Source organism: Vombatus ursinus, unplaced genomic scaffold (genome assembly GCF_900497805.2).
Source record: "Vombatus ursinus unplaced genomic scaffold, bare-nosed wombat genome assembly UNPS02014811.1, whole genome shotgun sequence".
In the NCBI taxonomy this organism is placed as follows: domain Eukaryota; kingdom Metazoa; phylum Chordata; class Mammalia; order Diprotodontia; family Vombatidae; genus Vombatus; species Vombatus ursinus.
Window position 1 is genome coordinate 20118567 of NW_020954589.1, and position 27885 is coordinate 20146451.

At 40.7% G+C, this 27885-nt stretch overlaps 2 protein-coding genes across 3 annotated transcripts in view; both read right to left on the reverse strand.

The window, feature by feature from the left end:
* Positions 1–1829: 1829 nt before the first annotated feature.
* On the reverse strand, positions 1830–16002 carry LOC114053510 (trem-like transcript 2 protein). Of its 2 annotated transcripts, XM_027876621.1 has the most exons (7): positions 15937–16001; positions 14190–14322; positions 13576–13738; positions 7520–7840; positions 6113–6545; positions 3449–3555; positions 1830–2505 (listed from the first exon to the last, which is right to left on the reverse strand). In XM_027876621.1, exons 3-7 carry the CDS (start codon positions 13634–13636, stop codon positions 2492–2494), a joined length of 936 nt encoding a protein of 311 aa, XP_027732422.1. In that variant the 5' UTR covers positions 13637–13738; positions 14190–14322; positions 15937–16001; the 3' UTR covers positions 1830–2491. The 2 variants fall into 2 exon arrangements, with proteins under 2 accessions (XP_027732422.1, XP_027732423.1); XM_027876622.1 differs by lacking the exon at positions 14190–14322 and having other exon boundaries at positions 15937–16002.
* Positions 16003–20167: 4165 nt separating this feature from the next.
* The window catches only part of LOC114053365 (triggering receptor expressed on myeloid cells 3-like), a 9495-nt gene continuing 1777 nt past the window's right edge, over positions 20168–27885 (reverse strand). Inside the window, 3 exon segments of the mRNA XM_027876338.1 lie at positions 20168–20192; positions 20525–20948; positions 23744–23804. Of these exon segments, the coding sequence (XP_027732139.1) occupies positions 20168–20192; positions 20525–20948; positions 23744–23804 (510 nt within the window).

A 27885-nucleotide genomic window follows, 5' to 3' on the forward strand; every position in this document is an offset into this window, starting at 1 on the left:
GCCCTTAACCATGTGCCAGGCACTGTACTAAGTGCTGGCAATACAAAAATGGGCAAAAACACTGTTTGAGACTGGACACTGAGGTCCATAGCATCTGGCACCTGAACTTGACCTTTGTTCTCCACTCTTCTGAGCAACCATCCTTGCCTGGAGAATGGGTAGAGAGCTGCTCTTCCCAGGAGACTTTTCAAGCCACTCTCAGAGCAATGATAACTTTCAGAAAGTCATTTTAGTTATACATCCCTTTGGATATCAGCCAATGCAAAGGACTCAGCATTAGGTGGGCAGAGCAACCTGGGATGATCAAGTCTCAGGATATCGGTTCCGATTGATACTTGATTAAAAAGGCTCTGGCTGCTAATGTGATCTACTTGGGTACCTCTCTAATCAATCAATTTGCCCTATATTTTTGTGCTGATGAGATAGCTTAGGACCATTCTCTTATTTCTCACCAATATGTATCCTATCTCTCTAGGTCAGGGATTCTTAACCTTTTATTGCATCGTCAGCCCCCTTTAGCAGTCTGATGAAACCTACAGGCATTCTCAGAATATTTTAAAATTAACATAATAAAATATTATGTTACAAATGTTTATATTATATCATGAGATTACAAAATATCATATTACAAAATTATGAAGGAAACTAATCATATTGAAACAGTTATCAAAATATTTTTAAAAGTGAATTCATCTACCCTGGTTTAAGAAAACTGCAAGTCAAGTACACAGTATAAGTTCAGAGGGAAGAGTCCATAATTCCTTCTATATCTCTGACATTATAGCACAGCACTGAGCACACAATAAGTTGTCAGTAATGCTAAATTATTAATGAATTATTAATAAATGCTAGTTATCATTAATAAATACTTCTTCAATGAATGAATGAATGGATAGATGAATGGATGGATGGATGGATGGATGGATGAATGAAATTTAAATGGATGATGGGATTATTTTGCCCAGTAACAGGGTACACAATCTAATGCTGAGGTACCCTCTTTCTTATCTACAAACTGGTTGTGGACTGTGGAGATTGCTGGAACTTAGACACTAGATTTAAAGTAGCCCCAAGATAGAGAGGATGTCCTGAGGCAAGGAAAGTCAGTTATAGACTGTGATGCTCCCAAAGTTGTCTCTGTCAATAACCAAGCTTATCTATGAGTGGCCAGAAGCAGGATAGTCATGAGTGCCATGTTCAGCCCATCCTATACCACCACCACCAACACCACCCCAGGAAAACAGGGAAAGTCACAGGAAAGTGACTTCCCCAAGTTAAAACCAAGGGAACAGACTCAAGTGGGGAGGAGGGGGTAGAAGCATAAAGACTACTAGATCATTTCCCTCAGAGAGGACAGGCCCATTTGAAGGAGGCCTGGTTTGAATCAAGAAGCCCTTCTCACCACCCCAAAAGGGTTTCACTTCTCTTCAAAGGAAGATTCCAGACCTCCTCTTCCTTCAGAAAGGAAAACTAGTCCAAAACGGAAGCCCACAAGTACCTGTGTTCTCCCCCTTTCCCACCTGACCCCCACTCCATGAAGCTAAAGTTCAAGATGAGAAAATCAGATGATGTAATTACCCCCCAGAAAAAGGACAAATGGAACTCCAGAGTTCCCTAGTTCCTCCCCTTGCAAAGAGGCAATATGGGAATTTTTTCATTTGTAAAATGGGCTTATTAGCCCCTTGCTATTATTCATTGTTGTTGTTATTTAGTTGTTTTTCAGTCATATTCAACTCTCAGTGACCCCTTTTGGGGTTTTCTGGGTAAGGATACTGGTTTAGTTTGCCATTTCCTCCTCCAGCTCATTTTACAGATGAGGAAATTGGGGCAAACAGGGTTAAGTGACTTGCCCAGGGTCACACAGCTGGTAAGTGTCTGAGGCCAGATTTCAACTGCTATCCATTAGGATTTATGTAATCAAGACCTCTCATTGTGGGCAGAATGAAAGGGATCCATCTGGTATCATTTTAAGGAGCATTGTTCCAGGACTGTTCTGTTCTAGAATCCTTTCTAGGAGATTCTGCCAACTAAGAGAAGGCTCAAGATCTTCAGGAGGTAGTGCTAGAAAAGACTTCAATATTGTGTCTAGTCTAGCCCCCAGCCTGCAAAAGGTCACAATGGACTTTTCTCAAGCTGAGCAGGCTGTCTGGGTTGCTGCTCTACTCCTGTGCCCCATAAGCAATGGGCTGGACACCAAGTTTTCTCACCCCTTGCTTAAAGGCAAATACACCCCCTAGTATTACCCAAATCCTCCTACAATAGCTGGCCATCCTCTGAATCCAGGAGCAGGGATGGATTCTCATCCCACTGGACCCTGAAGTCAACTCTTCATTAACCATCTTCCTCTCCGCTGAGTACAGCACCGGAAGACCAGCTGGAAGAGGATCTTCCTTCCATAGTGGCTGGGACAGGGTTGTCTCAGACTACTTTAGCCTGCTTCTGAGGTTTCCAGCTCTTCAGGCCTGTAGGACCAGGATAAAACTGGACCATCTTATACATAATAAACTGCAAAAATATAAAGAGAATAGAGTTCATAGACTATACCAATGCAGCATTGCCAACCCATACTGGGAGGTACTATGTGTATGTTCTTCCTTCACTCCCATCCCCCAGATTCAGTACTAAAAATGGAGAAGAAACCTTCTTGTACCCATTAAAATATAAGCGCCTTGAGGGAAGACTTGTTTCCCTTTTTTCTTTATATTCCCCCACAGTGCCTGGCCCAAAGGGGTAGGGAATATACTTGTGATTTCACAGGTACAGGGAACTGCCAGGTAAGGAAATTCCCCCTACTGATACAGATCAGCAATGTCTCTATAGCTTATAGACTTAGAATGTTTAATTAGAACACTGAGAGATTAAGTGACTTGCCCAGGGTCTCAATATGTGTTAGAGTCAAACTTGAATCCAAGTCTAACTGCTTTCAAATCATCTCTAAAGCTTGTTGCTTAAGTCATTACCCCATGCCTGGAATGCTCTGCCCACTCACTTCTGTTTTCCAGGTTTCCTATTAAGATCCAGCTCAAATCTCTCCTTGTGCAAGAATTCCTCCAGCTGCTAGAGTCTTCCTCTTTCAAATTACTTTCCAACTACTATGTATGTATCTTGGATATACCTTGTTATTTACATGGTCTCTCACCAATTAGAATGTAAGCTTCTTGAAGACAGGGACTGTTTTTACCTTTCTCTGTCTCTCCATTGATTAGAAAAGCAAATAGCCTAAGTGCTGACTGACTAGTTGCCCGGGAAGCCCCGGGACTTGTGTGCTGCTGTTCCTCATTCCTCTGACCATGAGGTATCATGAATATCAACTCTCCCCAGGGAAAGGAAAAGGGACATCTATAAAGGAGACTGAATGACATAGAAGGACCAGTAGTAGTATTGGGGCAGACCTCAAACAAGATCTGGGCCAGCCTCCCGCCCTTAGGCAGGCCAAATTCTTACTCACTTCCCATGCGTTTCTTTCTCCATAGGACATAGAATACAACTGAAAACATCAGGATGGTGAAACTTCCTCCCAACAACATGGAACCAGTGAGGCTGGAGTTGTGGAAACTAAAAACAAAACAAAATAGGAGAATGGAGAGGAAATATGGTTAGCACAGATGTGCTGCTTCTTACAATTCCCACCCTAGATTGAGGGAACTGGTGAATCCAGAGTGATGAGAATGGGGAGATTGAGAGAGGAATACTTAATCCTCCTTAATCTGCCCCAAAGAAAGGAGTACAGAAACCCAAAGGCTCTCTAGCTGGAGATGCCAGCAGAACTCCCAGACAGCACCCTTATTTATCACTGGATTCCGAGTAAGAAAATAATAGTCCCTAAGAACCCAGATGTGATAGAAAATTAACAATCCTAAATTTTGGATGGAGAGGTCACTCACCACACAGAATATTGCCAAGGGATACTTAGTGTGGTGGGGATTGTGTCCTCTGGCAAAAGGAATCCCCCCTCCTTAATCCCTCTCCATCATAAACTCTACATACACACACATGCGCACGTGCACGCACACACACACACACACACACACACGCACACACACACACCAACTTTACTCTTCAATCAGAGCATGTCCCCAAAAAGGTCTCCATCAGCAATTGATGGATAAATTATTTTTCCCATGAGTGATGGAGAATACCTGTCTTTTCTCCCATCCTTATTTTCTTCTTCATATCTATAATCCTCTGTTCCTTACCTCTTGACCTACCAACTACTTCTCTCTTTTTTCTCTCTCCCATCTACAATCCCCCATTCACCCACAATGCCCATAAGTATCCAAACGTATCTCATACCTTCCATCTCCCATGTTTCCATTCTTGATTTCTCCTTCCCAAATTGCCTGACTCAACAGCATCTCCAAGATGGGAGAAACTTCAGAAGCTTTCTAATCTGGCGCATCCCTAAGAAAAGGAATCTCTCTACAATATCTCTAGCAAGAGCTTGTCTAGTCTTTTCTTGAAAAACTCCAGTGAGCAAGAATCCCTCACCTCCTGAGGGAGTTCATTCCAATTTTGTCAGCTGTAATTGGTTTTTTAAAAGCTCAACTAGGGATTTCTTCAGCAAAAGTACTCCTTATAAAGAAACTCCCTCTGTCAATGTAAACTGTTGAGGTTCTTGCCCAAAGTTGCCACCCCCAGGTTCTCATTGCCATGGTATACCTCTTCTGGGCCTCAGTTTCCTCATCTGTAAGTTGAGATATACTAGTTCTGAAGCTCTGCAACTCATACTCTTGGAAGGTTACCAGGGACATTGAAAGGTTAAGTGAAATGTCCAATGACTTATTCTTTTTTAAAAATTAAATTTTATTTTATTTTCCCAGTGACTTATTCTTAATTAAAGCATACTGGCTTGTTGTGCTTGTGAATTAATTTTCTAGATGTTTACTAACAATCTCTTCAAAAATAGGTTTCTGAATTTTGCTGAGAATCTTAGTCAAGCTCATTGGACCATAGACTGTGGTCTTCATGCTCTTCCCATTTTTTTAAAAATCAAGATGACATTTGCTCTTCTTAGAAGTCTAAAAGGTCACTGACCATGGCTCAACAATCATATTTACCAGTGAGATCATGGAATGAAGTTTGAGTGGGCTTGGGAGCTTGAATTCATCAGGGGAAACTGGGTCCTCTCCTACCATCTCCTTACTTAGCTTCAGTTTTAATTTATTATTAATCATTTTTGTTCAGTCATTTTCAATCCAAAAATATTCCCCTTTACAAGGGAAAACAGGAGCAAAATTAAACTTGTACAGTTCTCTCTTCTCCCTGCCTTTCATCATCATTATCTCATCTGCTGAGAGCAGTAGCACTATTACTTTTTAGATCTCTTCTTTTCCTTAATTTTGACTTAAAAACAAAACCTGGGGACATAGCTTTCTCCATCAGTCTTAGCTCACTTTAAGCTTTACCATTCCTTATATTTTTCTCAAAGGGTCATGTAACACTTTTGTATTCATTCTCGGTTCCCTGTCCTTGCCTTCTTCTGAGTGTGACTTTAAAAATTTTAATTGATTAGTGAGCTTTTTGTGGGTTCACATAAATTTCCTTAAACACCAACTCCCTTTCACCAGTTTTTCCTTCTTATTGAAATTATTTCTTCTTCATACTTTCAGAATTTCATAAGAACTTCCCATTTTTCCAGGATGGATTTCACCTGATTTCCTCATATCATATGTCTTATCTCTCATCCCAACTTCTCAACCAGTTTTCCCCATCTGTATCTCCTACCCCATTCTCTACTCTATTTCCTATTCCCCACCCCCTGTGCACATGCCCTTATATTCAAAATACATCTTGATTTGCTGTTCTCCATACCTTATCTATTATTCCCTTCACCATTCTCCACTTTAATTATATAAACCTTGTTCCCAAACTCAACTCCTATTGTCAATCCATTGCCATTCCACACACCTACAACCCACCTGCCTGTCCCCCATTCTCCTCTCTCAGTTCCCTACTTTTTATTAGCTTTATCAGACAAAACGTCAAATCAGAAAACAGAGCTTTGGTGATAGGTCTGATGTGAGTCTTGCATCAAGGAACCATTAAAGCCTGATAGAGAGTTGCTGATGTCTTTGACAAATGGCATTGTCATATCCTAAGACTGGTAGGGTACCTGTTAGGAGTTAATTCCTTGGGGTATGATCTGATGGTGGTGGATACGGTACCAGAAGATCTGGCCTTGACTGTGACCAACATCACTGGGGCAACGCGGGTGGATCTTGACTTGCAAGGAGATCCACTAGTTGCTGAGGATCTTGTGGTCATCCTTAATGTGGCAGTGGTTATGGGTCTGGTGACTGGTGTGAATCTCATCTTCACTCTAGATATAGTGGTCATTGATCTGGCCATTGTAGGGAGAGTAGCTGTGTCAGCTGGCATCGTACCCATAAAGGCAGGTATAGAAGTAGTGATAGGAACAACCATGGGCAGGTCCTTGCTCTTAGTGAGGAATGGGCCAGTGGTGACAGCAGTCCTAAAGGTGTGGTCTAGTTCCTGGATGGAGGCTTCCTTTGTAATAAGTGGGCTGTTTCTCTCAGTTGAAGGTGCTGAGGAAGCAAATAGAAGGAAAAATTAATATAGAAGTGCTGACTGAGATGAGAGACAGAAGACCCTGTCTCCAGAAGTTTCAGTAGGGTTTCCCGGTGTTATCTTCATCCACTTTGGGGGATTCAAGTACACAAGTTGAGATGTGTGGGTTAGGATGGGGATGAGGAATAGCAGTGGAGCTGGGACAAAACTGAAAACTCCTTTGTATCTCACAATCCACATTCATTACAACTACTATCTATGTGACCCTGGGCAAGGCACACCTGGGACAAATTGAGTTTGGGGGAGTGGCTAACCCTACTTTGAGTGAAGCAGGGATACAGATCTCCTGTGCTGGCAGGGGCTGGTCCATTACCCAAAGAGTAATTTCCCTCTTCTCCAAAATGTTTGGGAAGAAAGGACAACAGATTCTAGGTCCATAGATTTAGAACTGGAAGGGGACATTTGAAGTAAGCTAGTGTAGCTCAGCTTACAGATGAGGAAACTGAGGCCCAGAAGATGTATACCATGGCAATGAGACCATGGGGGTGGCAGCTTCGGGCAGGGTTTACTCTAGAACCTCAACAAGAATGTGAAATCAAGCTTGGGCTGGGGAGGGGTTCCCCTGACTGTGTTCTTTGTCATCACCATGACACAAAGCTACTTTTCTGGCATGATAGTTCTGGTTTTGGTTCTTTTGGTAGAGGACATTCCCATGACTCTGCTTGTCTTTCTTCACCTCACACTGTTTCCTTATGCTCCTACTCCCTTTAGAATAGATATGACTTTGTCCAATTCAGAGGTAGAGGTGAGAGATCTTGCTCCTTTAAATACCAATTTAAGATACCAGCCACAGTAGTGTGGAGGGAAGTGGAGAAGAGGAATGCAGTCTCTCCTCTCCTTTCTTCCATATCATCCTCAATAAAAGGAGGAGCTGATGAGAATTCAAGGAATCAGAGTGACCTCCTTCCCCTCTCTTGAGTTAGACACTCACCTCGCGAGACCACCAGCTGAATACCCTTCACGGGGTATAGTGAGCGTGAGCTATTCCTCATACACCAGTATTTCCCAGAATCTTGGTGCCGAAGTCTCTCCATGGTGACAATGAGGAGCCCGGCCTGGGAGTCATCATGGAGCTTGTAGGGGGGGCTAAATCCTGCACCCCGACTGAACCTTGAGTCACACTTCTTCCTTCTCACCTTGCACCAGACCTTGCCCTCCCATCGGTCAGAACGGACAGTGTAGGAGCATTGAACAGACAGTGTCTCTCCTTCTCGGTGACGGACTGTTGTATACACATCCTCTGCCTGGGAGGCTGGGGGACACACACCCCAGTGGGGATGGGGAAAGGGAAAGGGAAAGAGAAAGAAGAAGGGATAATAAAACAAAACATTGAAGAAAGAGGCTAGAAATCCCTAAGAGCTGGAAGGGACCTTAAAGGCCATCTAATCCAACCTTCTCATCTTCCGGAAGAGGAAACTAAGGCCCAATCACATAACTTTCTCAAGATCACACAGGCAGAGCTGGGCTTTGTTCCTTGGGTTCCAAATCCATTGCTTTTTCCATAGTACAAAGGAAGCACTGGTACAAGGAGTTCCTCTCTGAGAGCTTCCTTCACTAATAAAATTATGGTTCTAATAAAAAATAACTAGTGATAGCTGGCATTTGAAAAGTATTTTACATACAGTATTTAATTTGATCCTCACAGCATCCTTGAGTTTGATTTGCCCAGGACCATACACGTAGTAAGTGTCTAAGGAGGGATTCAAACCCAGGTCTTCTTGACTCTAAGTCCAACACTCTCCACACTATGGCACTGGTCACCAGAGCCTTGTCTTCTGTAGTGTCTTCCCTTCCCAAGACCACTAAGAATTGGTTAGTTAACTCTGTGTTGAACATTCCTTATGTATACACAGCCTTGTAGTTGGAAGTGTGGGAAAGAACACACAGTGAGGGGAAAACATAGTTCCTGCTTTCATAGGATGCCCAGTCAGATGGGAAAGACACCCTCCCTGTCCTCAGAGTACCCATCACTGGGATGGGGGAGGCATTGTGAAAGCAGTGTGGTACAGAGAAAAGGGTGGTGGCCTGGAGTTAGGAGAGGGCTAAGTTTGAATCCTACCTCTGACCCTGTGCTTCCTTGGCTAAGTCATTTCAGTTGTCTGACCCAAGTTTCCTAGTCTATAAAATGGGGATCATAATAAAAGCTATAATGCCTGTGTCACACAGTTATTTGAAGACCTAGAGAGGTGATATCTGCAAAACACTTTGCAAACAAAGTAATATATAAAGGTCAGCTGTCAGTGATACTGTTTAAGTGTGTTTAAATATGAATGCATTCTGCTTTAAGCCAATTCATGATGTGAAAATCCTGAGTTACAAAAACATGATAAAGGATTGACTATTCAGTTCACAAATTCATTCATTATAAGACTTCTTTAACTTGCAAACCTCACCCCAGTGCATTTAAAATTAGATTTAATCAACAAATCTATCAATCAACAAGCACTTACTAAGTACCTACTGTTTGCCAGACACTGATTTGACTTCCACCCCATTGCATGAAAGGAGGTAAAGCTTTGTTGGAAGGTCCTAAAAGCACTAAAAAGATTAGGAATAAAAGAGAAATCAGAAATGGGTAAGGGCTAATCAGAGGAATTTTCCTAGAAGAAATTAGTTATAAACTGAATTTTGGAAGCCAGGGAAATGGATAACAGGATTTGAGGTTGGACAGAAATTTTGAGATCCTCTGATCCTTCTTCTATATCTGACTACTCCTCAGTTTCTCACGCCGGGGTCATCCATCATCCACCATCTCCTGCCTCCTTTAATAGCTAAACTGTGTGATCCTAAGCAAGTCATTTAACTCCTGTGTGCCTCAGTTTCCTTATCTGAAAATGATGGTGTTGGATTGGATGGCCTCTGAAGGACTTCTAGGTCACATAAACAACAAGACCAAGTAGATTTTTTCCTGATCCTTATGACCTGTCAAAGTTCTCAAAAATAGAAAAATGTATCAAAGACAAGGCAACTTCAATTGTCTCCAGAGTCTAGGACGCCAGGAATCCAAAAGAAGGTTCAAAAATATATAGACTAATGGCTATTCTGAGCCCCTTCAATATTTCTTTCCCCACCACCCACCATGCTACTAGCAGCAAGGCTGATCCAAGTACTAGCTGATCTAAGGACTTGACTCATGGACTTGCAACATAACCCAGCCCCACACCTCAGCATCCCTTCCCTTTTCCTAGTGCCTGAGGAAGTTTTCTGGAGGCTCAATGGCCAGGACTATGACAATGTTCTGTGCTACAAAAAAAAATATTCTGTAGGAGGGCAAATGAACAGAAAAAGATGTATGAGGGCAAGAAATATGTCTGGGCTTGAAAGAATTCAACTCCATACCTCTTCCACCCAGAGATTCAGAGATTCAAACGCCAAATGACAGAAATCACCCCAGCTCTGGTGTGTCTAGTGTGACAGAACTCTGAACTGCTGAGGAACAGAGAAACAGAGCATTATGTGTGTGTGGGGGGGCAGACAAGAGGAGGGCTGTGCCACATTTCGCCAAGCTTGAAGGAAAGAGCCCAGTATCCAGCTCAGGATAGTTCTATCCCCCGAAAGGCAGTTGGAGCACAGACCTAGGCTGGCGAACCATAAATTGCTCAGTGTTGGAGGAGGCTGAGACACTTTGACATCTAAACCCTATAGAAACCATCAGAGGGGAGAGAGTAAGAAAGTGAGAAATAGGGAAAAGAAGGAGGGGAGAAAATAGCTAAAATTATCAAAGATCTTACGAGGAAGAAAACCCAAAGGTTTTGAGGATAAGCAGATAAATCAACAGGGAAAACATTAACAGCAGGGGAAAATATGGGCTCCAGATCTTTTCAATGATTTGGGCTTCTAGGAGAGAAAATGCTGTAAAACAAAGGAAAATGAATCAACACTTGGTAAGAGAGAGGACCCTGTGGAATTTGAGAATAGAATCACAACACACTATTCCTAAGTGGAGAAATGAGAATTATGAGGGCAGAATTTATGGCCTGCATAGCAGAAATAGTAGAACAGAAAAACTTGAATCTGTGATGGAAAGCCTAACCAAAGAAACAACAGGGAAGACAAACTGATTAGGAATAAAAATATAGAGACATGAAGGAAAATCTAGAAGAAGAAAAGCAAAAGCAGTAATATTAAAGGAAGACATGCTGTCCATTCAATATCGATTTTGAAGATAGGATGCATAGAAATAGCATAAGGATTATAGGTCTTCTAGAAGAACATGACAAGCCAAAAAAACCTAAACACCATTATGCAAGAAATAATACAAGAAGGACCAGAACTTCTGAACACAGAGAAAGGAAATACCAAATGAAAGAATGCATAAATTGCCTCTGGATGGATTCTAAAGTTCCTTCCATTTCTAAATCCATGATCCTTTGATTCCAGATTACTCCCCAACACTCTGTCACTGTTCTCTTCCATCTCTACACTCCCATTCCTAAAGGTGCAGCTATCATGTCTATGAAGATGACTCCCAAACTGTATATCCAATTTTAATATTTCTTCAGAACTTCAGTATCACATCACTAACTGTCCTGCTTGATGTTTCCCTCTAAATGTTCCATAGTCACCCCAAATTCCTATAATGGAACTGATAAATTTATTCCTCTCTGAACTTGCTTATTTTTGTTGAGAGATCATTCTTAAGTCACCCAGGTTTGCAACCTTGGAGTCACTCTTGACTCCTTCCTCTCCCTCACATCCCATTTTCAAAGCATTAGATTGTTAACTTTACCTTCCCATTTTCTTTCACATCCATCCTCTTTTCTCTACTCAAACAGCCATTATCTTAACCCAAATTGTCCTCACCCCTGACCTGAGTTGCAGTAGCACCCTCACTGGTCTCCTTCCTTTCCGTACTTCCCTCCTCCAATCCATACTCCAAATAGCTGTCAAAATCATCTTCTTAAAACATAAATCTGGCAATGTTACTCACCTGAATAAAAGTCATTAGTGTCACCCTATTGCCTCTATGATAAAATATAAACTGTCATTTAAAGTCCTCCACTATCTGATTCCAGTCTGGATTTACAGATTTATTTCCTATTAATTCTCTTTCATACATTCAAATTCTAACTAAATTGGCATTCTAGCTATTCCTCAGATTTATAATCCCCTCTACAATCATATAAGAGGCTGCCTGGAATTCCATGCTGGAATGCCCTCCCACTTCATCTCCCTTAGCACAGTGCCTAGCACATAAAAGGTGCTTAATAAAGGCTTATTGACTTCCTTCATCTCCATCTCTTGGAATCTTTGTTATTGTTTGATTGCTTCAGTTGTTCCAACTCTTCATGACCCCATTTGGGGTTTTCATGGCAAAGATAATGGAGTATTTTGCCATTTTCTACTCATTTTACAGATGAGGAACTAAGGCAAACAGGGTTAAGTGACTTGCCCAGGGTCATGCAGATAATAAGTGTCTGAAGCTGGATTTGGATTCAGTAAGATGAGTCTGTCCACTGTGCCACCTAGCTGCCCCCTTGCAATCATTAGCTTCCTTCAATGCTCAATAACAATTCTATTTCCTATGTGAAGGTTTTCTTCATCCTTCATCATCTCTCCCTCAATATTATTCTTTCTCCTCAAATTACCTTGTATTGGTTTATCCATACGCAAGCTATACCCATCCTCCTAATAGAACATAAATTCTTTGATTACATGATTTGTTTGGGTTTTATAATTAAATCCCTAATGCCTATTATACAACAGGGGCTTGTTGAATTGTTTAATTTGTTGTCATCTAGTCCAGCTCCATCATTTTGTGAATGGGAAAACTGAGATCTAAACAGGAGAAGTGATTTGTTCACGTTTCTCTTTCCATCACACTTTGACATCTTCATAGAGGGGAAGATGAGAACATTGGGTTGCCTGGCTCCTGCTCTCTGTTAGATTACCTGCAAATAGTAATTTCTCCAGGGCTCCCTGGTAACTCAGTGCCTATGACAGGGATGCTGAAAAGGGAGGAGGGGTTCAAGTCCAAGGCACTGTAAAATCCTAATCCAATATCCACCGTAGAAATATTTTTCCATTTTGAGAAAGCCTATTTTCTGCACTAAACTGTATGGTCCCTAAACTAGATGGCTTAATATATGAAGGGCTTCTGGAAGCCCCATCTAGAAATGCCATGACTGGAGATCTGTAGCATAGGGGAGACAAATTTCTATCTGGGATGGGGCAGAGCTTATCCTGCCTTGAGGCTGTGGGATGGATAGGATGACTTTGGTAGGGCCCTGCTGACCTAGTGTCTGCATAGTTTGGAAACCAACTTGATCTTTGCCTCCCAATCCACCCCTTGCAGGTGGAGAAGAGGTTTCCTAAATGTTGAAAAGATTAATGGGTAGTGGTAACCCAGTTGCCATGACACTAGGAATGGACAGAGTTTCCAAAAAGACCAATGGTCATTGCTATGCTAGATAGCCACCTCTAGGGATGGCCCCAACCCAGGACAGGAGGTGGGCATGAGCATTCTGAGAACCACACATATTCATTTATACTCCCAAGGGACTTGTACATTCACCTGCTGATGAAATCAAAGTTGTGAAGTCAGAGCCAATCAGAGACACTGAGCTCTTAACCCCCTTAGAGAGCTTAAGGACATATTTTAAGAGTCAGTTCTTTTAGGAGGAAAGTTAGTATCCAAGTTAGAGACCTAGCAAATGGAAGACCCCCAAACAGAGACTGATCAGACTTGCTTGGCACTTTCCCAGCCAGTTACTTTGATATGCTCAGTAATAACTGGCCACTGAAGTTAAGATCACTCTCTCACAAATAATCACATCTTTCTCAAATAATATTCAAGCTTTTTAGATAGTGAGAGAAAGGGAGAGATAGAAAAGGTCTTTCTGAAACACAAATGGTTCAAGGGTAGATTCAGTAAGGCCTTCTCCCCACCATGCAGAAAATCCCTCTCCTACCTCCAAGACAACCTACCTCCCACCCCTCAGAATCATGCAGTCATCCCAGGCCCCACCTGCCTTTTCAGACTCTCACCTGAGAAATAGAACAGCAGCAAGAGAAGTAGCAGCAACCAGAGACAGGTCCCTGGCTCCATGGGGCTCTAGGAGGTCACAGCCTCCTCTGAACACTCCCCCAGGGACTTGGGCACCTTGGGGTCCTCAGGTCAACGTCCAAAGCCAGCTCTGGGCCTTGCCACCTGGGTGTAGTAAATAGGATGGTGAAGTTGTGAAAGTGAAATTGTCTATTTAGGGAAATGAGGAAATTGCTGGGAACCCACGTGAGTGCAGCAAGCCCAGGGCCCCAACCGCAGGGGCCCCAGAAAGAGCCTATCACTGGGAGAGGCAGCCTGCTATTACTTCCTTTTCTTACTCTTTGCAGGTGTGGCCAGTTCCACCCTGCCCTAGAGCTCCTTTGCCTCAGGGCTTTGATGCCCCTTAAATCTGGGAGATGGTCAACAGTCTAGACAGAATAATTGACATCTATATGTCTTTAAAGCTTGCAAAGCATTTGCTATAAACCGTATCATTTGGTCCTCTAAAGAACTTGGTGAGGTAAACACTCCAAGTATTGTCATCATCCTTTTACGGATGAAGAAACTGAGGCTCACAGTGAGGTTCAGGAACTTTGTCCAGGGTCACACAGCTTACCATTGCCAGAGGCAGATTCAAAACCAAGTCTCACTCCAAACCAAGTTTCCACTCCTTTGTTCTGTCTCCACAGATAATGTAGGGGTCTTCAGCTCAGAGAAGGAGAGGATCATTTGGTTGGTGACAGCAAAGTCTGTAGAGTAAATGTGATACAGGGGAAAGATGCAAGATCTGGGGTCAAAAGACCTTGGTTTGAATCCTGGGTTTTGCCACTTACTACCTATGTGACCTTGGACAAAGCTCAGGACCCCTCTCTCTTAGTGTTTTCTATAAAATGAGCTTCTAAATTCCTTTTTCAGCTTTAAGGGTATGAACTGTGTTGTTATTTTTTGTTCAGTTGTTTCGGTTGTGTCTGAATCTTTGAGACCCCATTTGGAGTTTTTCTTGGCAGAGATATTGGAGTTTTTGCCATTTCCTTCTCTAGTTCATTTTACAATGAGGAAATTGAGGCATACAGGATTAAGTGACTTGCCCAGGGTCACACAGCTAGTTAAGTGTCTGAAGTCAGAAAATAGATAGTGGCTCTTTAAAAGGGAGTTTCCTGGGTCAGCATGGCTCAGTACTTTGCCTTAGTGTTGCCGGGAAAGAAGGGCTCCCCAGGGGAAATAACATACCCATTCATACATTCAGAATCAAAGAATACTAGAACGGGACGGGATACCCAGTTCTAATCTAGCTCATCTGGTCCAATCCTTGCTTTTAAAAGACCAGGACACTGAGACCCAGAGAGGGGAAGGGGCTTACCAAAAGTCACAGGCAGAGAAACAGAGCTGGAGGCAAGGGCTCCCAGAGGCAATTGGATGGTATAGTGAATAGAATGCTGGACTTGGAAGCAGGGAGAGCTGAGTTCAAATCCAGCTTCAGGCATGTAACAACTGTGCTATCCAGACAAAAGTTTGCTGGAATTGGATCATACCAGCTCAAGCTGATTGCTAAATTTTCATTGGGAGCATTTGTACTGTTACAAATCAGGCACTGATTTTTTTTTTTAATGATTAAAAAGTGTTAGAGAAACTGTTAATAATGCAAATTAAGCTCAAAAGTATATCATGTGTGTATTTTTCCCCTGGAATGCCTATTGTTAAGCATTTATAGGCATACACCTGAACCCAGGGTAAGTCATTTAACCACCATCCCCAATCTCCTCATCTGTAAAATGGGGATAACAGAACCTACTTCCTCATGTTTTGGGAATAAAATGCAGTGATATTAGGGCAATGCTTTGCAAAACTTAATGCATTATATAAATGTTATTATTCCCCAGTGCTCTTTCCACTACATCTCCTCTGACTTATTCACATTCATTCTCCTTTTTAACAACTTTATTTGTACACAGGTCTTTCCTCCTGTATTAGATTGTAAGCTCCTCAAAAACAAGGCCTGCATACATTACCCTCTTAGCACACAATTGGTGCTTAACAAATGTTTGTTGGATTCTGTAGAATGGAACAGAACCATGGTGCATATCCATTTACAAACCCTCATTCTCACTCAACCATACTTGCCAATTATACACTTACATGTGTTCACACACAGTCCTGCTCACTCAGAATCCTGCTCACTCACCCACATGCATTCATTCATTCATTCACTCCTAGGCACATCTATCCCCTCCCACAGAACAATATTTTGTCACCAAACTTTAAAAGGAAGTCTGGGGTCTCCTTAGAAATACCCAACCCTTTTGGTTTCTCTCCCTTCTCCCACCCCTCATTCTTTGTCTTTATAGTGGTCCCCATTCACATACCATTTTCCTTGTGTCTCCCACACTGCTTTACAAGACCCTGCATCTTGCTGCCTGCTTCCTCTCACTCATCTCTTCAGAGAAACAGCTCCTCAGTACCACACCCTTCTTCCTCTCAGTCCCATGCACAAATATATGCATACCCTCTTTTCAGCCACCCTCACTCTTATCTCCATCCCACAGCTGTCAGCAACTGAAATGACCCAGCATTTCGTAGGAGGCCTCCACCCTTCTTGCTACATCCCTGTGGGTCTACTACTGACATCTGTTAGCTTAGCACTGTTCTGCTTGGGAAGAGTGGTGGACCATGGGAGGCCCAGGAGGTATGAAGGGAGCCATCAGGGTTTCTAGGAGCATAACCCAGAGTACAGTGTCTGTTCTGTCCCCTCATTCTTCTCAAATGGGGCCTGGATACCCTCCTGAAGCTCATGGGCCCAAGATTTTAACACTGAGCTCAGAGATCAGAGGAAAAGGAAAAGGTCCTTTGTGTACAAAAATATTTGTAACAGCTCTTTTTGTAGTGGCAAAGAACAGGAAACTAAGAGAGGGGGTGCCTCTCAATTGAAGAATGACTGAACAAATTATGTTATGTGAATGTGTTGGAATATTATTGTGCTGTAAGACAGGATGGATGGTTTCAGAAAAACCTATGAAAAATTGTATGAACTGATGCAGAGTGAAGTGAGCCTAACCAGGAGAACCATCTACATAATAACATTATCAATAGGAAAAATTTTGGAAGACTTAAGAACTCTGATCAACACAATGATCAATTATGATTCCAGAGAATCTAACATACAACCTCTGATAAAGAGGTGACAGACTAGATATACAGAGAAAGAGAGATGCTTTTAAACATGGTCAATAAAGGAATTTGGGGTTTTTAGGGGGTTTTTTTGCTTTTTTTTTTTTTACTATGCTTTAGATTGTGAGCTCCCTGAGGGCAGGGACTGTCTTTAGCCTCTTTTTATATCCCCAGCACTTGGCACAATGCCCAGCATAGAGTAGATAGTTAATAAATGTTTATTAATTAGTTGATTGATTATGCATATTGGTTTGAAAAAGAGGTGGCCACTTTGGTGCACTCAATATGAATCAATAGTATAATGTGGCAAAAGAAGATAAGGCAGACTTAGGAAGTACCCGGCTTTAAACATCACCTAATCCAACCTCCTCCATTTTATAGATGAAGAAATTGAATCCCAGAAAGGTTAATTGACTTACTCAAAGTCATTCTCCAAAAGCTGGACAACCAGAATAATAACCCAGATTCTGTGACTCCTAATAAGGTCATATGTGGTGCATATGGTTGACTAGGGGGAGGTTGAAGACTTTAGAAGACGGGGGAAAAATACCACATATTGTGAGAAATTGGATAGAGATCCACTGTGTTGATAAAGTAATTGTCAATGTGACACTCATACATATGAAACATACGTTAAAGGAAGATCCTAAGTCCAAAAAGAGGTACCCTAAATGAAATAGTCTGATCCCTGATTACAAAAGTTTTTATTATCTGAAAAGAGTTTGCAGAAGAAAACTTGCAAGAAAGGAGAGAAAGCGAGAGAGAGAGAGAGAGAGAGAGAGAAAATCAGCTGCTCAAAGAGGAATGGGAAAAGGGTGAGATAAGATGGTTTCTATAGACTTTCAGGTGAGGGGAAGGGTTAAGGGAGAAGACATCTGTAAACACAATAAGCTAGGCAGCAGGATGTTTAGAAGGTCTTGGGTCTGCAGATTCTGTGGTGTCTGGCTGCTACAGGCATCTCCAAATTTGACGAGCATTCACTCTCAGAGAATCACTGGTATGGTGTGTCCAGAACTTCAGAAGCCTTTCTGATTGGCTAGTTGTGCAACTCTGACAGGTTAATATAGTCATCACAGAGCTCATGTTAACATCGTGAACCCCAACATGTGACAATGACCAATGACAGTAAATATCCATGTGGTCTTTGCTTGAAGCATGGCTTCACAGGTACCACTACCCAGGTAGAAATCCAGTCAAAGGTTTTGAATTAGCTCAGATCACAGTATCTCAGTTGACCATCAGGTGGTGTTCGACTTGAGGTAGTCTCTTGTCTACTTCAGGATATTCAAAAGACTTTTGAACAGTCTTACAGTCTAAACTAGTCTAGGAGATGAAATGCTGACAAAATATTTAAATATGAAATTTATTACATTGACATTTTTGGCTCTGCACCCAACTGAATGAGATAGTGCACTCTTTCAGGACTCTTCTCTAATAATTGATATAGTCAGTATGTAATCACATAGCTTTCATTTAAAAGGCATATGGCAGAGGGGAGAGAAGATAAGGAGAGTAACAGATCCATTTGATGAGTTGCCCAATCAACACGATGAGATTATAAGACCTAGACATATAATTGGCTACTACCTATGGATTGTGGACATTCTTACCAAAATTTTCCTAATAGGACATAGGAAACTCAAGGTAATTAGCTGACTGAGAATCAGGGGAGACAGACACACATTGAAGAAGCCATCTCTGCCTGTAGGACATAAAAATGAGCTGTGAATCAAATGTTCTCTGTATGTGTTTCTTTCTCCTTCTTCATCTACCTTGAAGACCAGAGCTACTTCTGAGCCAACTAGTATTAAAACTAGAAAGGCCTTTAGATAATTTGCAGTTTCTCCCCCAACCAGAATGGTGCCTTCTGTCAAAAGCATATAGCAGAGACAGACACACTTGCATGTGACCTGAGAGGTAGCTCATGACAATGTCCCTAAATCCCAAGTTTCCATGTAAAGGGGGAGGGATTTTTATCCCTCCCCTAGCCAGAATGATCTCAGAATCTAGCCTTTTAGCCAGAAAAGGGAGATTTCTTAGGCATGTTGTCTCTTGGGTGACACTAAATTCAAGATTTTCCAAGTTTGAAAGTTTGGGCCAAACCTTGAGAGAAATGATTCATTGAGGACCCTTACTCAAACTCTAATCAGGATTAGTTAGTTCATTACGATTCTATAAGGGGTAATGATTGTTAGTAATTATTTTAATACATTCATCTAGTAATACATACCTAGTCAATCACCTAATAATAAGTGTAAGAACAAGCAATATATTAATCCATACTTTGTATAAATTACATAGGAATATAGATTCTAATAGGAAGGCCCTATAATAGGCCTCAGACTTTAATATAATGTTCATTGGTTGTTTACCAGCTATGGAGCTCACCTGTGCAACCACAAGAATGCTGACAAAGATATCTCCATCCTGTTTTGCTCAAATTCCATGATCAAACCAAGCATGGGTGGTGGCATGGTATGGAAAGTCCACTCTGATGGGTTCTTGGAGCATATATATAGCTTGTACCATCTCCTCCTGCCTAACCTAATGAGGAGCCCATCCATCTTATGACCACCTAGTCAGTGGAGATATTCCTTGCTTCACCCAACTCATGACCCTGCTGACAGATCGTTTTTCTTATTTTAGCTTATGTGTTGTGTATCAATCAATGAGATTCTCTATTTTACCATGTCAAACGCTATAAATACAAGGTCCTGAAAGAAGGGAGCATCTCAAATCATGAGGAAGATCTGAGGTCCACTTCATTACAGGGGAGCATGGACCCCTTTAGCAAAATGCCATTGGCTCAGAGCTCTGTCTCAGTCTCTTTTATTGTAGGTTGGACATTTTTAATCCCCACACCTTCTAGAGAGATAAAGACATTTCCTATTGTAGCCTATTTATGGGACAAGAGGACTGTCCATATAGTTCTATGCAACATCCTACTTGCAGACCAAGGCCAGTGAATTGTTAAATGATTTCTTATTCAGCAGCACCCAAAGTATTCTTTTCTTTCTATTGATATCTACTATATAGATCAAGGCAGCTAGGTGGCACAGTGGATAGAATACCAGTCCTGGAGTTGGGAGGACCTGAGTTCAAATCCAGCCTCAGACACTTACTAGCTATGTTACCCTGGGCAAGTCACTTACCTCTGATTGGGAAGGAAGGAAAGAAAGAAAGGAAGAAAGAAGAAAGAAAGAAAGAAAGAAAGAAAGAAAGAAAGAAAGAAAGAAAGAAAGAAAGAAAGAAAGAAAGAAAGAAAGAAAGAGAGAGAGAGAAAGAAAAGAAGAGAAGGAAAGAAAGAAAGAAAGAGAGAGAAAGAAAAGAAGAGAAGGAAAGAAAGAAAGAAAGAAAGAAAGAGAGAGAGAGAAAGAGAGAAAGAACCATCTACAGGATAGAATGCCCTAGGGATTTTGCTAGATATAGTTAGCCACTGCTGCTTTCATCCCGTCTAGAAAAAGGAGGGAAAATTAGTTAAAACAGCATTTGTAATCTTTCTAGAGTAGTTTCTTTGATTTCCTTCAAGTCTCAGCCAAAATCTTACCTTCACAAGAAGCCTTTCTTATCCCTCTTAATCCTAGTGCCTTGCCTCTGAGATTACCTCCAATTTCCCCCTATTCATATCTTGTTTGTGCATATGTGTTTGAATGATATTGTCCCCATTTGACTGTGAGCTCCTTAAGGACAAGAACCATTTTTGTCTTTTTTTGTAACCCCAATGCTTAGCACACTGCCTGGAACATAGTAAATACTTAATAAATGCAAGTTGACTGACTGACTGACTGACTATGGACTGGTTGCTTCTCTGGCCAAGTGGTCAGAAGTAACAGGAAGTGTCTCCCTGCTGCCCCCCCATTGCATGTGGTCAGTCGGATGTAGTGATACAAGATGATGGGGTCCCGAGGTAGGCGATAGATCACATGCTGGTATAACACAACATCTTGCCTCTGGAGTCCCATCCTAGTGACTTTCAGCATGGCATCAGGAGGATCATCCTCTAAAAAATACCTGCCAGCATGGACCAAGCTGGGCTCCCCATTCATGGTATTCATTCGTGCCAGTGTCTCCAGTTGGCCACTATTTCCATATCTGTGCCAAGCCTTCAGGGCATTAGAATGTTTCATAATATGGTGGACTCATCCCACAGTTAGGTTTTGTCCCTCTACTATGCACATCTCTTCCTCCTCTTCCATGACATCTTGTAATGCTGAAGACAAGAGTCAGCCAAAAAAACTCCACCCTCCCCTTAGTTCCCACCCTCCAATTAATACATGCTTTCCCTCCTCCAGCTTTAATTAGTGTTACAGCTCTGAGTTATTGGCTCAAGAAGAGAATAAGATAGTGACTAGATCTGTGATTTTTTTTTGAGTGTAAGAAACTATTGAGGTCAAGTCAGTGCCTTCTCTGCAATGTACACTATTCTGAGTCACTGAAAGAGTAAGTGATTTGACCAAGATCACACAGCCAGTGTGTGTCAGAGTGGATCCTCATCTACTGGAAAGGTCAGCGTTCTGTCCACTAAGCCATGCTGGTCACAATAATAATAGGTTCCATTCATAAAGGCCTTTAAGTTCTTCAAAGATAGACTAACATCTCATCCCCTATCCCTTGGAGGAACAGACAAAAGAAAGAAGGCGGTTAGAGTACTTGGCCTCATCTCTCCCTTCAAGCTGTCTTGCCCATGTTTTCCAACTAAATCCCTCCCAGGGTCTGAGGAGAGCTGGGATAAGGAAGGGCAAGAAGGAAAAGGTTTACTGTGCCCCATGGGGAAAGAAATGGGACAGATTCTTGCTACACGGTTGATTCTTTCTGATAACAACCTTTTTGGTTTGTCTTTCGTTCTCAAAGAGGACCATGACATCAGGAAGATGATGACATGACTTGCAATTAAAATGGATTTGAGTGAGGGAGGGCTGTGCAAATTCACCAGCTTCACTTTCTCCTCCAGAGCCAGCTGGGTCCAGTGGCCAGATATAGATCAGGATGACTGGGGATGGCCCAGGATGCAGTTGGAGATCGTGGCCTTTTTAAGCTAAGATCTTTCCTAATTCTTACTTTGAGTGAGGCAATGCCCATTCAATGAATAGGCCTGTTTAAGAAGTGAGTCAAGGGGTGGCACCTTTAATAATTAAAAAAAAATCAAAATGGAAGGGGGAGACCCTCAAGGTTGCTGGCCAAAACAGAAATAATTACTATTTACATTCAATCTGAGAAGGGCCCAAAAAATAACCGTTAAGTGGTGCTGGGGCAGGGACCTGTTGTTGTCCAATCAATGAGAGTCAGAGTGACAGTTTTTAAGAATAAAGATACATTGGAGCAGCTAGATGGTGCAGTAGATAGAGCAGCAGCCCTGGATTCAGGAAGACCCAAGTTCAAATCTGGCCTCAGACACTTGACACTTACTAGCTATGTGACCCTGGGCAAGTCACTTCACCCCATTGCCTCGTTTAAAAAAAAAAAAAGAAAAGAAAAAGAAAAAGAAAGAGAAAGAATGGAGATAGGTCCAGGTAGGGTGGTGTACACCATAGCCCCTGGCGCTAGAGAGGCTGAGGCTGTTTGGATCATGTGAGCTCAACAGTTCTGAGCCATAGCAACACTAAAGTTGATCAATCAGGCATCCATACAAAGGTGGGCACCAATATGGTGGGTCCCAGGGAGCAAAGACCCATCAGGCTATCTAACAAAAAACTAAATGGCTTAGATTAGAAAAATGAGGCAGGTTAAAGCTTCCATGGCAATCAAGACAGGAGTCGAGCCCAGGAGTGGCTGCTGCACTTCCAGCCCAGGTAAGTTAAAGGGACTCAGTCTTTAAAAAAAAAAATAAATTGAAATTTAAAGAAATACAGGGATAGGGACCAGATCTGTGATCTCATTGCTATAGGGAAACTCCAGGTGAGGAAACTCTCTTTACCAATGCAGGTGGGCACTTAAACACAATATAAATATGAGCTCTTATTATCTTTTTTTAAAAAGCCCCAGAGTTGGACTATGTAATCATTGAGCCACATGGAATTTGCCCCCTCTCTGCTTTTCTCCCCGTTGTGAAACAGTTTCTACGTCTTCAGTGTCAGTGACCTGAGAATGTCGGTTGGTTTGACTCACTAAGAAATAGGGCCAGGACAGGAGGGAAGGTCTTAGTGCTTAGGCCACAGCGTCAGGAAGCCCTTGTGGTATCAGCTAAAGAGGAGGGAGTGTGGGAGGAGCAACAGAAAGGCTTGGGGGTTGGGAAAATCCCAGATGTGACAGAGGACATACAATAATCAATAATAGGAAATGAATGGCCAACTCTGATAAGTTGCCTCCAGATTCCAGAATAGTTTACTGCAATTTCACCAGCCTGTAGATTAATCACCTTTCAAACATACCATGAACGTTCTCATTTCTGTCTTTGGCTCCTACTCTCTTCCATACCTGAAATGTCCTCCCCTCTGCTACCCAAACCTTACCTCTATCCCTCCCAGCACAAAGAAGTCTTCTCTCTATGGTGCCTTCCCATACTGCTCTATTCCTCAAAAATTTTTCCCCTCCTCTGAAATTGTGGCAGGTAAGTAATGACATAAAAGCAGATGAGTTTTAAAAGATATTTTGGATGCCTACAAAGATGGGAGGGCAGCATGATTTAGTGAAAAGAACACTGGGGTTGTGGTTAGAAAAAAGACCTGCCTCTATCACTTACTACCTGGCTGAGTTTAGACAAAACACTAAACATGTGTAAGTCTTACCTATTTAAAAAGGTCAGAAATACTCACCAACTTCTCAGGTCCCTTTTCATTCTCAATCCTGTAATCCTATGAATTCTGGGCTCTCCTTTGGCTCAGAGAGCCACTGGGCCTCCCTGCACACAATTACCTGCACTCTCATCCCTCGCCAAGCACCACCTTTCCCAAGAAAATAATTGAAAGGGTAAAAAAGTGGAGGGACTAGAAAACTCTTTTTCTAGAGCTCCACACTGGTGCTATCCTTCCCCAACTCTGCCCACTAGAGTCTCCATCATGCTTGTACCTGAAACACAGAGAAATGGCAACAGCAGCATCTGTGACTTCCAGCATCCTCCATCTTGTCCCTAGCTCTCAGATCCACCTGTGATTAGCTGTGCCCAGAGTTTCTGTCCAAGGACTTGATGCCGCCGATTCTCCTCAACATCTTCAGGATGTTGCCTCACAGGATGTATGTGTATTTCATATTGGAGGATGAGAGGTACTGAGGTGGGGAAACAATGTAGTAGAATGTGTCATGTCGTTGAGGACCAAGCAGACAAGAAGGAAGAAAGGAATTTCAAACCCTGCAATCTTGATCTATCACTTGGTTGAGTTTGGGCAAAACACTTAACATTCACAGGTCTTATCTATTTAAAAAGATCATATTCAATGATTTCTCATATTCCTTTTCTTTTTTTAATCTCATTTTTAAAATTTTAATAATATTTTACTTTTTGTGCATACCCTTTGACCCAGCAATATCACTTCTAGGGCTGTATCCCAAAGAGATCATAAAAATGGGAAAAGGACCCACATGTACAAAAAATATTTATAGAAGCTCTTTTTGTGGTGGCAAAGAATTGGAAACTGAAGGGATGCCCATCAATTGGGGAATGGCTGAACAAGTTGTAGTATATGAATGTAATGGAATACTATTGTGCAATAAGAAATGATGAGCAGGTGGATTTCAGAAAAACCTGGAAAGACTTACATGAACTGATGCTGAGTGAAGTGAGCAGAACCAGGAGAACATTGTACACAATAACAGCATTATTGTGCAATTATCAACTTTGATAGACTTAGCTCTTCTCAGCAATAAGAATTCCAAAAGACCCATGATGGAAAATGCTATCCACATCCAGAGAAAGAAATATGGAAGTTGAATTGCTATTTTTTTCTCTTCTGTTGAGTTTTGTTTCCTCTTTCTGATGGTTCCTCCTATTGGTTTTAATTTTTACTTACAACATCATTAATGTGAAAAAGTTTAATAGGAATGTAAATGTATAACCTATATCAGATTGTGCACCATCTTGGGGAGGGTAGTGGGGAGGAAGGGGGAGAAAAATTTTAAACTCAAAAACATATGGAAGTGATTATTGATAAATCAAAATAAATTAATAAAAAAAAGAAAGCTGGTGGGGAGCCAAGAAACATGAGGTGACTGGGAATGTTAACTCCAAACTGAACTTGCCTGTAAGTAATGCATCACTAGACTAACAGAGCATTTCTTAAGAGGCATTGTGAAATTGGAATCATAAGGCCCAAAGTGGTCTTAGTATCAAATGCTTCAGGCCCTTGCCTTAAGTCAAACTGTGGAAAGGCCACTAAAACTTGGTGTCATAAGATCTGGGTACCAGTTTTCTAGAAGGCACACTACTATTATAATAAAGCAAATAACAACAACAACAAAAAAAAAACAGCAACTAGTTCATGATTATTTTGAATTTTGTAAAGAAATTTAAAGTAGCTATACTACCTATTGAATATGAATATTCAAAGATCAATTTTGACAATCACTGACATATTTGAAGAAGTTAAAGCTCAAAAACAGAAACTATTACTAAACAAACCACCCACTGTATAGGTGTAATTTTCCCTTTTTTCCAAAAATATATCAATGTAGTCAGAAAATATTAAACCATTATTTTTTCCTATTTTAATTTAATTTAATTTTTATTTTTTACTGGAACAATTATTGTTTTCTTCTATTTTTCCAATCTTTAATTTTTTTCCTAATATTTCTTGATACCTCATGAAATCATTGATTTCTATTTAATCTATTCTAATATTTAGGTAGTCCATCTTGGCTGAAAATTGTGTATTTTTTCCATATGGTAATTGATCATTTGCAGTTTTTGAAATCTGTTTATATCTTTTGAGCACCTATCTATTGAAGAATGGGTTTTGGTTTTTATATATTTTGGGTCAATTCCTCACATATCTTGGGTACTAGACTTTTATTTAAAATGTTTCATGCAAAGATTTTTTAAAAAATTACTTGACTGATTTCTTCTTATTCTAGCTGCCATGATCTTTTTAAGTCAAAAACTTTTAAATTTCATGTAATTGAAATTATCTATTTTATTTCTGTCCTTATCTCTACCCTTTGTTTATGAACAGCAATTGTGAAGTGTACCACCTATTGTTTTTTTTTCTAATTTTATAAACAATTTTTATAGGTTAAGTATTCATTTGGAGTTTATTATGGCATAAAGTACTAGCCAAAACTGGTTTTCTAGCAAACTTTGCCAGTTTTCCCAATAGTTCTTATTTAATAGTTCTTATTCAATTTCTCCAATAATTTCTGTTCTTGGTTTTAGCAAACACTGGAATACCACATTCATTTACTTCTAAGACTTACTTGTCTAGTCTGTTTCACTGACTTACTTTTCTATTTTTTAAAACAACCAGTGTCTCTGATAAGGGCCTCATTTCTAAAATATATAGAGATTTAAGTCAACTTTATAAGAATACAAGTCATTCCCCAATTGATAAATGGTCAAAGGATATGAACAGGCAGTTCTCAGATGAAGAAATTAAAGCCATCTATAGTCATATGAAAGAATGCTCTAAATCACTACTGATTAGAGAAATGCGAATCAAAACAACTCTGAGTACCACATCACACCTATCAGATTGGCCAACATGACAAAACAGGAAAATGATAAATGCTGGAGAAGATGTGGGAAAATTGGAACACTAATGCATTGTTGGTGGAGTTGTGAGATAATCCAACAATTTTGGAAAGCAATTTGGAACTATGTCCAAAGGGCTATAAAAATGTGCATAGCCTTTGACCCAGCAATATCACTTCTAGGGCTGTATCCCAGAGAGATCATTAAAATGGGAAAAGGACCCACAGGTACAAAAATGTTTATAGCACGTCTTTCTGTGGTGGCCAAGAATTGGAAATTGAGGGGATGCCCATCAATTGGGGAATGGCTGAACAAGTTGTGCTATATGAATGTAATGGAATATTCTTGTGCTATAAGAAATGATGAGTAATCAGACTTCAGAAAAACCTGGAAAGACTTATGTGGACTGATGCTGAGTGAAATGAGCAGAACCAGGAGAACGTTGTACATAGTAACAGCCACATTGTGCAATGACTAACTCTGATAGACTTAGCCTTTCTCAGCAATGCAGGGATCTAAGACATCTCCAAAAGCGTCATGATGGAAAATGCTATCCACATCCAGAGAAAGAACTGTGGAGCATACTATTTGCTCTTCCTTTTTTTCTTCTGTTTTGTTTTGTTTCCTCTTTCTTGTGGTTCCTCCTATTGGTTCTAATTCTTCCTTACAACATGACTAATGTGAAAATATGTTGAATAGAAATGTATATGTAGAGCCTATATCAGATTGCACACCATCTTGGGGAGGGAAGGGGAGAAAAATTTAAAACTCAAAAGCATATGGAAGTGATTGTTGAAAACTAAAAATAAATTAATAAAAAAAAGCCTAAAAAAAAAAAAGAAAGAAAGAACTATGGAGTCTGAATGCAGATTGAAGTATACTATTTTCACTTTGTTTTTGTTTTTTCTTTCTCATGGTTTTTCCCTTTTGTTCTGATTCTTCTTTCAGAACATGACTACTGTGGAAATGGAAATATGTTTAATATGATTGCACACGTATATCCTATAGCAAATTGCTTGCCGTCTTGGGGGGGGAGAAAAAATTTGGAACCCAAAATCTTATAAAAGTGAATGTTAAAAACTATCTTTACATGTAAATAATAAAATAAAAAATAAAATACAACAATAACAACAATAATAATAAATACATAGATCTATATCAATCAGGATGACTGGAGATGGCCGAGAATGCAGTTGGAGATCTTAACCTTTTTAAGCTAAAGTCTTTCTGAATTCTCACTTTGAGTGAGGCATATAAATAAATATATATGTATATATATAATATAAAATATAAAAATAAAAAATAAAAATAAAAAATAAAATATTATTAAGTGAGAATAAATGTTTTAAGTTCCAAATTCTATCTTTTCCTCCCCTCCCTTCTCCTGGAGACAGTAAGCAATCTGATATAGGTTATATGTGCAATCATGTAAAATATTTCCATATTAGTCATTTTGTGCAAGAAGAGAAAGAGAAAGAGAGAGAAAGGAAGGAAGGAAGGAAAGAAGGAAGGAAGGAAGGAAGGAAGGAAG